Source organism: Urocitellus parryii, chromosome X, assembly GCF_045843805.1.
Source record: "Urocitellus parryii isolate mUroPar1 chromosome X, mUroPar1.hap1, whole genome shotgun sequence".
Classification (NCBI taxonomy): domain Eukaryota; kingdom Metazoa; phylum Chordata; class Mammalia; order Rodentia; family Sciuridae; genus Urocitellus; species Urocitellus parryii.
In genome coordinates, this window is record NC_135547.1 from 19755062 (window position 1) to 19768661 (window position 13600).

At 34.5% G+C, this 13600-nt stretch overlaps 1 protein-coding gene across 2 annotated transcripts in view; it reads left to right on the top strand.

Moving 5' to 3' along the window:
• Nucleotides 1-219: 219 nt before the first annotated feature.
• Mbnl3 (muscleblind like splicing regulator 3) overlaps nt 220-13600 on the top strand; it is a 60234-nt gene continuing 46853 nt past the window's right edge. For both annotated transcript variants that reach the window (XM_077793773.1, XM_026415166.2), the window contains exon 1: nt 220-396. In XM_077793773.1, the coding sequence (XP_077649899.1) occupies nt 220-396 (177 nt within the window). The remainder of the gene's footprint in view (nt 397-13600) is intronic.

A 13600-nucleotide genomic window follows, 5' to 3' on the forward strand; every position in this document is an offset into this window, starting at 1 on the left:
TTGGTCTCTAATTTGATTTTTAGTTATTCTGATACAACTTTGATTTTATGAGTGACTTTTTATTTGACTAGATCAGATTTGACTTAAATGGAAACCTAAGTGCTAACAAATAGGACATTCTGCCAAAGCAACTTGGTATCTTTCACATTTACCCCTAATTCATTTTTAGTCCTTTAACAATCCATAGTGATATTCTCCTAAAGAGGGTGCACTTTCAATATGACGGCTGTCAATGTTGCCCTGATTCGTGATACCAAGTGGCTGACTTTAGAAGTCTGCAGAGAATTTCAGAGAGGAACTTGCTCTCGACCTGATGCAGATTGCAAGTTTGCCCATCCACCAAGAGTTTGCCATGTGGAAAATGGTCGTGTGGTAGCCTGTTTTGATTCTCTAAAGGTGAGCACCATTTGAATGCACGTAATTTAAATTGGTTGATTTCTATGTTTTTCAAAATATGATGTGCTGTGAAATGTTTAAAATTAATAACAGCATGGAATTGGTAAGTTTTGCTTTTAAAAACAGAATGTAGACTTTGTGCTTATAGAAATAAGCCAGTCTAAAGCTCACTCACCCCTTATAAAGATAGATACAAGAATTTTTGTAGGAGAGATATAGTTTTGCTAATAGTTAGCTTTTTTAAAAAAATGGATTTAGATTTTGAACACAGTAATAGAAATCCTCATATAACCTAGAGAAGCTTTTACCAAATTACAATGTAGCTGATTATCCATACTATAAAAATACATGTGGCAGAGACCAGTTTTTAGAGGATAGACAAAGCCAGACTGGAATAGTATAAGGTGAAAATCTTACTTTTCAGGAAGAAAATTATGGCATTTAGAAGATTTTTACTAAAAGTATATTTTGAACCTTTAACATAAAGACATAACTATAAAACTAGGCTCACAGACTGGCAATGTAGCTCAGTCGTGCCCTTGCCAAGCATATACAGGATCCTGAGTTCCATCTCCAGCACTGCAAAACAAAACAAAATAAACTCACTAGGTTCATTTAATTTTCTTCTTGAATACCTAATTGACCAAATCCAGATTTGTGACTACATTTTATAAGGAAAGTTCTACAACCAAGGTCTTCAAATATTAATGTTATACTGGAGTATAAACAAAACATGAGGAAGATGAGGTATTATGTAGAATAGGACATATATGATTGCGGAACAAGAAGATGCATTGATTTTCATGTTTTATTCATAGTTATCCCTAAATTAAGGATAAAGATGTACAAAATCAAAGCATAGGAGCAAAAATAGTAGTGGATTCTTGGCTTAATTAATAAGATTTTCTATGATGCATTCAAGATGTTTTTTCAAAATATGTTAAAATGAATTAAGCTTAACAAGAAACTTTTCAATTTCTTGATATTGTTTTACCCTCATCATGACCAGTTTTACCTCATTAACATTTTATTTATGGTGGCATTGGCTAATAGATATGTATTCTTTGATGTGAAAGTTTCTTCAGAAAACATTTTCTTCAATGATATACGACAGCTTGAGCATCCCTTAGTTGAAATGCTTGGGATCAGGAGTGTTTCAGATTTCTGAGTTTTTCAGACTTTAGAAAATTCACATGTATGTAATGAGATATCTTGAGAAATCCAAGTCTAAGCATGAAATTATATAGTATTTTTAGTGCAACAGCATTTTGACTACAACCTGTCACATGAGGTCAGTTGTAGAGTTTTCCATGTTTGACATCTTGTTGGTGTCAAAAAGTTTTGGATTTGGGAGCACTTTGGATTTTCAGATTAGGGATATTCAACGTGCACTTCAGTAGTTACTCTTAACTTATTTCAAGTTCTTAGTTTTTATTGAAGATCATTCTAGTTCAAGAATGGAAACTTGTTATGGTAAAGGTAATTCCTACTGTTGAAAATCTCAGAATTCCTTTTATTTGCAAAATACATTATGACTAAAGGACTTATTTTGCTTTCTTTATTTTGGGGTCATTCATGTTTCATTTACAGTTGTTTGTATATTACTTCAATCTACTACTGTAGGACTAGGCAGTGCCTCCACGTGCAAGAGTGCACTAGTCAGGGTTGGGGAAAGGCAACTTTTTCATCCCGTTCATACTCAGATTGATCCATGGCAATAGGCACTTTATGTATGTGGTTTCTGAAGATCTGGAGTATACTCCTAACCCCACAACTGTACTTGACCTTGGGCTCCTGAATCTTATGAACCTTGAGTGACTTCATCTCACTCTACCTAACAACTTTTCCACCTTATTTTCATGATCAATTGTGAGAATGCCAAAAACATAACACAAATGAAAAACCATGCATCACTACAAAAGTGAATTAAACGAAACGTCGTGTTCTATCAACTAAATGGTTTTTTAAAAATTTATTTATTTATTTATTTTTATATGGTGCTGAGGATCAAACCCAGGGCCTTGCATGTGTGAGATAAGCATTATACCGCTGAGCCATAACCCCAGCCCCTCAACTAAATGTTTTTTAAGGAGTGCATCAAAAAATTTTATTTAGTGGGACTGAGGTTGTGGCTCAGCAGTAGAGCGCTTGCTTGCCTTGCACATGTGAGGCACTGGGTTCGATCCTCAGCACCACATAAAAATAAATTTAAAAAAATAAAGATATTAAAAATTTATTTAATTAGAATTTATTATAGGAAACTACAAATTCATCTTCCATGCCAAAATTCAGTTGCTATGAATATGATAACAGTTCTTCTCACTAAGTATCATTGTTTCTGTAGTTTTCTCTTTGGTATAGAGTTCTTCGTAGATTCTGTATTTGTAGGCATCCCAGAATGTGGCAGGAGATATGTGACCCTCCTAAGCATTGATATACTTTAGGTCATGGTTCCCATTTAAAGACAAAAGAGTTCTATAAACTAAATATTTTAAAGAAAATATTATGGAAGGCATTTGTTATCAAAATGCATAGTGCACTTTAAAGCTTAGAAAATGTTTAATTCAGAGACTAGGTAACAGCTAATGGATAAAAATAACCACTTTATTATTTAAATAAGCTGTCTACTCACAGTATCTGGTTTTTTAAAAATAATTTGTGCATTGTGTTAATATTCTGATGGCCAGTCACATGGGTAAAGATAATTTGCATAATCCTTACATCCTCAAATTTTAATGAAAAACTTAATTATTCAAATATACAGAGTCTTTGAAACAGTTATTTCATTTGCCACTTAGATAGCACATTCATCAGAGTTCCATGTCTACACAAAAGCTTTGTAGTTCCCTTTTCTATTATTTCTTCTCCACAATATGCATGAAAGCTATGGCAAGTTGAGGGTAATTGACCTATGAGGGTAGTGCCACTGTCATAGCTACAATACACAAAAAAACATACCTCAATAGTTATCACACCATTTACTACCCCTCTTGAGTTTGTATAATTTAAACACCATGAAATTCATCTGTGTACTATTTCTTCTTCCATGAGTGGTTAAATAACTGAAGCAATCATTTGTTGAGTTTGGGGCTGCAGCTTTTGTTTTTATACGAATTTCTTTAGCACTCACTATTGTATCAGATGATGGTCCTTTGCCTTCATAATAGGTCCAATAGATAACAATGTCTTTAACTCACCTCATAAAACGAGGGAATGTTACAAAAATGATAAGGGTGAGTTGGATGGTTAATTATGAATTGTGCTGAAGTGCTATGCCCATCACTCCGTGAATGTTGAGTGTTTAGTGATGAAAGTTGTCTCATCTTCAGATAGAAATCTAGATGGTGCAGCCTGCAGATTAATTTCCAGAGACAGAAGAGTCTCATGTCATGTTGGTATGCAGCTGTTTTTGATGCAGTTGCTTGGTCTGCTTGGCACAATTTATTTCAAAAGTTTCTTTCAAAGTATCACTTAATCCATTCTATGCCAACATTTTAAAAAATATTTTTTAGTATTTAGATGGACATATATCTTTATTTTATTTTTATGTGGTGCTGAGGATCGAATCCACTGCCTCACATGTGCCGGGCAAGCACTCTACCACTGAGATACAGCCCCAGCCCTATGCCAACTTTTTGATACTCTGGTTTGCAGTTGATCTGAGTTGGTATTTTTTTCCCTTGGATTTCACAAAGGTTCATCAGTATAAAAATTAAATCAATGCTTGCAATTATTTTCATGGCCAAGTTATTCTGCTTCAACAATATTTTGGTATCTGGTGTTTTGAATTTTCAACTCCATACTTGAAGCAATATGTGGTATCAGCCACCTGTTATCTAGAAAGGAAGTAAGTTGTCATTATTTCATTATGACAATTCAACACCCTTTGCATTTGCCCACCACACTTGAGGTAGTTTTGTCACAGTTATTTCCCTGTTAAGGTCATAGCATCAGGCATAGTCAGGGGATATTCATGTCAACCCATATACTTTTCTATATGAAGCAAACTGATAAAATAGTGCAAATGATTCAACCCTACATTGCCTTCAAATATCACAAATGATCACAAGCATAACATTTGACAAGTAGAACCTGTAATAGAGGCATAAGGATGGGAATGTATCCTTGTACATAAAATTGATCAAGACACCAGTATACTCTCTAGTCACAGCAGTTTTCACTAGTTTTTTTTTTTAAATGACTATTTATATTTATTTTTTTGGTACTGAGCATTGAACCTAGGTGGCATTCTACCACTAACCTACATTCCCAGCTCATTATCCCTAGCCTGTTTTGCTTCTTATTTTTTAAAAGTTTTTATAACTTGTTTTAATTAGTTACACATGAGAGTAGAGTGCATTTTGACATATTTCACACAAATGGAGCACAACTTTTAATTCCTCTGGCACACATAGTGCAGAGTCACACCAATAGTATAATTACACACACATATATAGGGTAATAATGTTTCTCTCATTCTACCATCCTTCTCATCCCCACACCCTCTCCCCTCTCCTCTGCACAATCCAAATTTGCTTCTTATTTTTGATACAGGGTCTCCCTAAGTTGCTGAGGCTGGCCTTGATCTTAGGATACTACTGCCTCCCAAGCCCTATGATAAGAGACCCATGTGTCACCACATCTGGCTAAAATTTGACCATTTTTAACTGAATATTTACTCATCCCTGTTTGCTAAGGGAGAGTTTACCAGAAACTAGACTCCTAGCAACATAATCCCAAGGGTCGTCAGATTACACAAGATTTAGCACCATTTTAAGCTCCATCAGAGAGGCACTACAAAGACACAGGAGTAATGCTTGTGTCTAAGAGTCAAGGAAAATAAAATTTTACTTAAGGAACTCTATCTTCTATGAGACTGACATTAAAAAGGAAGTATCCTTCACTGGTAGAAATCAGTGATATTTATTGATTTTCAAAAACCTCTTCTGAAAGAAAAATGGAATTATTATTTGTACTCAGTTAAGTATATATTGATAGTTCAGCCTTCTTTTTTAACTTTTTATTTTGAAATAATTTTAGGCTTAAGGAAAATTTACAAAAATAATGCAGGCAGTTCCTGTATACTTTTCACCCAGATTCCCCTAATGTCAACAACTTACATACCATACATAGCACAGTTATCAGAACCAGGAAATTAACAGTGTGTTAGGACTCTTAACTCAGGACCTTATTTGAATTTCTCCAGCTTTCTCCATAATGTCATTTTTCTCTTCCAGGATCCAATTCAGAATCCCACTTTGTGTTTACTTGTCCTGTCCCCTTAGTCCCCTCCAATCTATGACAGTTCCTTAGTCTTTCCTTGTCTTTCATTGCTGTGACACAAAGCGAGAGGCATTCCATAGAATAATTGACCAGTTCTCATCCAATGTGTCATGGTCACAGATATTAGGGAGAAGATTGATGAAATTCAAATAAGGTCTCCAGTTTAGTTAAAAGTCTCGTGTTAGTATTAATTTCCTGGTTTGGGTAATTATGTTATAGGTTTTCTGGGCGAACTAGGTGAAGGTTATACTGGGATTCAAGATATTATTTTTGCATTTTTTCTTAAGTCTAAAATTATTTCATACTACAATTTTTTTTTTCAGTGGGGTGCTGGGGATTGAACCCAGGGCCATGTGCATGCTTAAGCATACACTACCACTAAATTATACCACTAATGCCTCAAAATAAAAAAAAATTAAAGTTAGCTTTATAAATATTATGCATGTATTTCCTGCCCTTTGAGGCTCACAAATATATGGAATAATTTTTTCCATTTTCTTTCTTCTTAAAAAAAATTTAGGGTATGGTAATAAAATTCTGAAATCCATTCAATGACTGATTCCAGAATTGCCTGCACAAAAGTTCAGTGAGTCTGATAATTAGTTTAAAAAGTATTCATACTCCTAACAATAATTCACAGACCTTGAAAACAAGAATGTTGGCTGTAGAAAGAAAATCATTCAGTCCAAAATTTTTACCATTTACAGATGAGGAAACTCCAGAACCAGTGAGGGAAAGTCATTTACCCAAAATGACCTATGCAGTTATCAAAAGAGCCTGATGACTCCAATGTCCTTCCAATTATTTTTCCCCATGGAGAAGAAGGAAATGGAGGAAACATCAAAAGGGCTATTGTTTTACTAAACCAAGAGCATCTGGTTCTTATCAGGTTCATGATGTTCTACATGACACTGATATATACTTTTGTGGAGTTTTATTTTCCATATTTTTATTGGTGCATTATAGTTATACATAATTGTAGGATTTATTGTTATATATTCATACATGTACACAATATGACACATATGTAACAATGAATCCTACAGTTATGTGTATTGGTATATATTGTTGCATATTCATACACACACAATATGACAATATAATTTGGCCAATATAATTCCCTGATGGTTCAAATTTATCTCCCTCCTCCCTGCCCCTGGTCCCTTTGCTATCCTGTACTGATCTCCCTTCAATTTTCATAACATCTCCCCCAGCACTTTTTCTCTCTAGCTTCCACTTTCGCGACCAAAACATAGAAACCCTTGACTTTCTGAGTTTGACTTATTTGGCTTAACATAATATCTCAAGTTCATCCTATTTTCCTGCAAATGGCATAATTTCATTCGTTTTTATTGGTCCTTTTTAGTTAAACATGAGAGCACAATCCATTTTGATATAATTATACAAGCATGGAATGTATCTTATTCTAGTTAGGACCCCATTCTTATGGATGTACATGGTGGGGGGAATTCAGTGTGTTGTTTTCATCTATGTATGTGGGAAAACTATGTCAGATTCATTCCACTGTCTTTTGCCTCTGGGTAAGGGGAAGAATAGACGTGCAGTAGATTAGATAAGTTATTTTTTCCTCATTCTCCAAATTTATTTTTACTTGTAAATTGACCTTCATGTTTCATTCTTCTTTATGACTGAGTAAAATTCCATTGTCTGTATAAACAACATTTCTTTATCCAGTCATTCACTGATGGACATCTAGGTTCGATTTAACAGCACAATTCACAATAACTTGTGAAGTTTTGTTGTTCTTCTTCAGTTTTTGTAACTGAAGACGGGAAAGTTGAGAGAAGAACCCAACTTTCCCTTTCCTAATCCCTCCCATTTTTTATTGTTTCATGATAACTTATTTTGGTTAAGATTTTAAATTGAGGCTCATATTTCCTTCATAGATAATCATTTGGAAATTTTATTTTGAAAAAGAGGAATAAAAGAAGCAGTGTTTTTTTAAATATTTAGACAAAATTATTTAATTTTGTGTATTAAGGTTTGATTAATTGTTGAGTGTCTGAACACTGAGTTATCTCTGCTCTATACCATAGTCCACCCTCCTCCCCAAACACTGCAATGCTGGGTTAGCTGGCCAGGATTAGGGGGTTATTATTGTATAATATTCTCTGATGTCTAATTCTGCTAGGCACTCATTAGTATAATGACCTGGCTAACTGGGAGGTAATTGTCATAGATCAGCTGAAAACACTGCAGGAGCAATTTGTAACTAACACAATTTATTTTAAAATGGTGTCTTATGGAATTATAGTTCAAGATCAGTTTCTCTCTTCATCTTGCAGCCAAGTTGCAATTGGGCATCTAGAGAGAAAAGTCTCAGGATAGGGCTAGATATGTGCTTTGCAACCATAGTTTGATTATACCATCCCCATAAAGCAGGAGAGATTTTGAAAGTCTGAAATTTGAAAAACTGTATATTATATGTCAACTATTTTGTTTGGAAGAACTCTTCATGTCAGGGAAATATATAAATATATAAATAATTCTCTTCCTGTTAGCATAACTGTATGAAATCATTGCAAATATTGTCTTTCTCAACGCCAGATTTTTGTGAAATGTGGATAAATAGCTACTTCTGTGCATCTGGAAATAATAAATAGTTTTTCTAGGAACATGACTTTGTTCCTAGAACATCATTTACTTACTGCTCTTTTTGTCCTAAGAGATGAGGTTTCTGCTTGTACCATTCTTGAGAATGACCCTGTTTTCCTTTCTCGCCACGTGTCATTGGATCCTTGATTTGTAGGGTTATGCATTCCAGAGGAATCTTGGCTATCTGCTCTTTTCTCATTATATCTAAATAATCTTTTAATTTTCTTCTATTTTTTACACCATGTAACCAGTTCAGCTTCTTAAATTTGTGTTTTGATTGTTGTTGCTGTGTAATCCAGATTTTCAATCCTGCTTGAGTTTTCAATGTTTTTATTTCTATGCCTTCAATTCTCACCCAGAGTTAAGTTTTACTGTTAGATGCAATTAGAAGTTTAACTTGTGATTTCTGTCTTTTCTTTCTTTCTTTCTTTCTTTCTTTCTTTCTTTCTTTCTTTCTTTCTTTCTTTCTTTCGGTGCTGGGGATTGAACCCAGGGCCTTGTGCATGTGAGGCAAGCACTATACCAGCTGAGCTATATCCCCATCCCTCTGTCATCTTTCTTGATGTTGTTTTCTTAAAAGCCATTGGCAAACATATTTGTCAAGATCTAAATGATCTTACTTATTTGAACTTGACCATGTTGTCTGGAGGGAAAGTAAACCATTGTTTCAGTACCTTATTTGTGATGAGTTTGTGTAATATTGCTCAACACCATGTCTAATCTGTTATTTAGTTAAGTAGTATAGCTATAGGATCCCTCTGTTGAAACCAGTTTTGTAGCTACAACTTGATCAAAGATATTTAAATGTATGCCTTAAATTGGATTTTTTTTCTGTAAAACAATGGCCATTTTTTCTTTGCAATCTCAACTTTTTTATCCACTTGAAATTGGAAATTGGTAAGTTTCCAGACTGTGAAAACTATGCATAAATTTTAAAATGTAGAGTCCACAATACTTGTAAGTGCATTATTAAATAAGATAAATCCTGTGTCAGCCATGATTTGCCAGCTAACTAGCTAGTACTATTCTAATTTCTCTCTTTAGCATGCAAAAATGCAAACAGAAAACCTTTTTGCTCTGTGACTTTAAACTTTTACCCATCTTTTATATGCTTCTAAATACAGTGAATAGACAGCATTGTGCTATCAATATCTCTTACTCCAAGATCACATTGTTTTAAGATCTCATTGTCATGTTATCTTAAAACCTCTGTTCTTCATCCCATTTGTGAAAGATATTTAACACTGATGTAACAATTTGAGAATTTTTTACACCTCCCTTAGCCCTGTGTTTTTGTTTTAAAATTTTGACAAATGCCTACCCCAGAAGTTGTTTTTCTGTTAAGTTTTATTCATATCTCCTCTAACTTAAGTGAACTTTTTTCTAGCTTTTATAGTGAAATAATATCTAGAGTTTCTATAATTTCCTGATTATTTTTTATTAGCCAAGAAAGCATTCCATGTAAAAACAAATTTAATCTTAACATTAATGCAATTGAAAAGTCTTGAAACCGTGTCCGTCTTCATTCCACAGTACCCCACTGGATGAAAGACTTAATTTTGGAATATTGTCTTATTTTTCAAAGAAGCCTAGAAAGTAGTCTTGATAAATCCCTCTTTCTTGGGTGAGTTACAGATGTAAACCCTTGAAATATCAGGAATGAAAAACAGTATCAGCAAGTGGCATAAACATAGAAAATGTTTCCTGTAATAATAGCTGTAACAAGGGCTCCTTGTGTGGCCTTCAGCAGGTCATGGGAATCCTACTGCCTCTGTTTCTCTTTATACAAAAGCAAGCAGCAACATCAATTTGTATGACTATTTGTTGTGGTTTACTACAAGGATTTTTATAAATGTCAGGATTATTTAATGCTGAAAGTCCTGTTAAATCCACTAAGAGTTCTGTATACATTCAATTCCCCAAAGAAATGATTCATTCAACAAACATTTGTGAAACCTATTACTTGTTAGGCACTGAGCTCAGCATTGTGCCAAATACAAAAGTATGGAAGATGTGATTCCTGCCTAACCTCTTAGTGAGAAATTGCTTGTACTATGTGCCATAAGTAAGGTACAAGCTCACAGTTAAGAGTCCAAGGGGAGGGGCAGGCACTAGGATTCCATCCAAATGTGATAGTTAAAGATACAATCATGGGAGAGGTACTGATTTAACTATTCTGAGAAAAGGGATATGAAGATTTTGCAAACAGAGAGGGTGACTGCACAAAGGGAAAACTTATGTATTTGGGTAGTGAAGTGTTAAGTCCAACTAAAGCATAGAGTTTCATAGAGTATGCACTTCAGAGGTATAGGCTGCAAAGTCAGTGAGGAGTTTGGACTTGATTTTGTAGATCTGAGAAATCTGGCCATTTTTAAGCAGAGAAATGATAACATCTGTCAATGCAAGAAAATTGGTAGAGCAAAAGAAACTAATGAGAAAGGGCCTTTTAGAAAGCTATTGAAATATTGAAGGTATGAAATTGTATTTAAATTAAGTGGTGGCAGTGGGAAGAGAAAGCTGGTGATAGAGTTGAGAAGTAGATGAACACAATGTGGTTAAGAGGTAGTTGCCAGGCATGGTGGCACATGCCTATAATCCCAGTGGCTTGGGAGGCTGAGGCAGGAGAATCATGAATTCAAAGCCAGTCTCAGGAAAAGTGAGGCCTCAAGCAACGCAGTGAGACCCTTTCTCTAAATATAATAAAAAATATGGCTGGGCATGCGGCTCAGTGGCTGAATGCCCCTGAGTTCAATCTCTGGTGCCCCACCCCCCAAAAAAAGAGGTAGTTAACATTCTACCCAGCCTATAGCTCTTGTGCCCAACCTGACATCAGATTGCTTGTACTAAATTGTAGCTATTGAGTTTTTTTTAAGTGAAGCTTCAGTTTCAAGCATTTTAAGACAAAAATAATGCTTGAATATTACTAGATTCTCACAGTAATTAGAAGAGTAAAATTCAATAAGCTTAATCAGACCTAACTTTCCTAGCACACATTGTGTACAACCACAGGAGTGGGATCCTAAATAGAATAAGTTATACTCTGTGTATGTATGATTTGCCAAAATACATTCTACTGTCATATATAACTGAAAATAACAATTAAAAATTTAAAAATATATATATTGACCTTAAACAATTCAATGAGCAATTTAGTGAGGCTCTAAGTAACTTCATTAGACCCTGTGTCAAAATAAAAACTTTTAAAAAGGGATGGGGGTATAACTCAGGGGTAAAACAAGTCTGGGTTCAATCCCTAATGCCCCCCCCCCAAAAAAAAGATTCAGTGGGAGCCAGTCGATTAAATGTTTAGGTTTTAAATGTTTAAGTGAAGTTTTAGTGAAGGGTGCCATATTTTGGGGGGTTTTGTTTTGCATTAATATGGGCACTGCCATACCTTTTGTGCTTAGAACATAGTAGGACCTTTAAAGGTATTTGTTGAATGAGACATGAGTTCATTGAATCACATGGAGGAAAAATAAAAATAAGGCCAAATGAGAGGCTCCAAGTGAACTCTCCATTGGTGCCTGTACTTCTACCCTGGTTTAATTTTTATTGAAATATGGATGAAAATTTTATACCCCCATGTAACAACTTTCCACACTCAACCATGTTGTAATTTACATTTGATGGCCTACACATTACTAGTTTTTGCAAATGTAATTCTGTCCATCAGAATCATAGCAATGTTCTTTGTCCAAATGCTGTTGGATACTCGCCAAATGTTGCATTTTGAGTGCTTTTACCTTCTGTAGGGATTTAAACTTTTTTTGCTAAGTGACTACTGTTGAATATTGCTTTAAAATAATTACTATGATAAGCTAGTTATACCTAAATATTATTTTTGTTCTAAAATGTTTGAAATTGAATTTTAGAGTAGATGGGTGGCTTACAAATCAAGGTATGATTAGTGCTAATAAGGTCATTCTGACCCAAGTACAAGGTCATATTCTACAGAAAAGAGTTTTGTTGAGAAGAGGGCTGCCTAATACAATAAAAATATATATTTAAAGTTCAATCAATAAGGACTGGGGGTGTGGCTCAGTTTTAGAGCACTTGCCTAGCACGTGCAAGCCCCTGGGTTCCATCCCCAGCACCATTAAAACAAATGTTCCATGAATAGTTCTTGCTGTAAATATACAGCGATATTTTGAAGTCCCAAAGAATTTGACCATAGAAAGGCAAAGAATTCTAATAGAATCCATGCATTGACACTTTAAAAAAAGTGAGTAACTATACTTTGGTCCAAGCAAACTAGAAAAAAAAAAAAAAGACTATCTTCCACTTTCTCTAAGCTCTTCAATTTCTTTCATTTCTATGCTTTCAATTGTCATCAAGAATTAAGTTTTACTGCTGGATGTAATTAGAAGTTTAACTCATACTTTCTATCATCTTTCTTGATGTTGCTTTTTTAAAAGTCATTAAATGATTCCATGTGTTTGTCAAAACTTTTATTTTCTAAATGATCTTCCCTATTTGAACTTGACCATTTTGTCTCTGGAGGGAGAGTAAACCATTTTTCAGTACCTGGTTTGTGATGTTAATATTGCTTAACATCATGTCTAATCTGTTACCTAGTTAAGTAGTATGGTTATAGGGTCCCTCTGTCAAAATCAGTTTTGTAGCTATAACTTGGTCAAAGACATTTAAATGTGTGCCTTAAGTTGGATGTTTTCTATCATAAATGGCCATTTTTTTCTTTTGAATCTCAATTTTTTTTACACCACTGGAAATGTGTCTCACTTTGGTAGCACGTGACATTTACTTCATCTTTGAAATGATAAAATATATTTATATCATATTTTGTTTATTTCTTCCCCAAATTTTCCTATTCTTCCACGAGAGAAACACATAGGGAAAAATCATGTTATTTTCAAGCCAGAGATTGTGGGGGTGGGGGGAGGAAGAAATGGAGGAGGATGAGAGAAAAGAAAGGAAGGAAGGAAACAAGAAAATCAGGAGATGCCAATTGAGAAAGGGTTTTCATCCTGACATACTTTAGCTCCAGTAGTAATGCATTTGAAACAAAACCAGAATGAAAATGTAATGAATAAAATCACATAGTAATTAAAGGGGGGTAATAGACAAAGTCTTTTTGTAATGATCTTATTAGAAAGGTATCTTTCTTGTAAGTCATTTCCAAGCCTTTTGGAAGAATGTAGCTGTTTTACTATTAAGAGCAAATCGGCAAGGGAAGGGGATAATTCCGTCTCTGAATTTCTTTTGTGCAGCTTATTAAGCTATCTGAATGGTTTTCATTTAGAGATGTTAATGTATTCCAGGCATTCCAATATTGCAAACTGGGGAA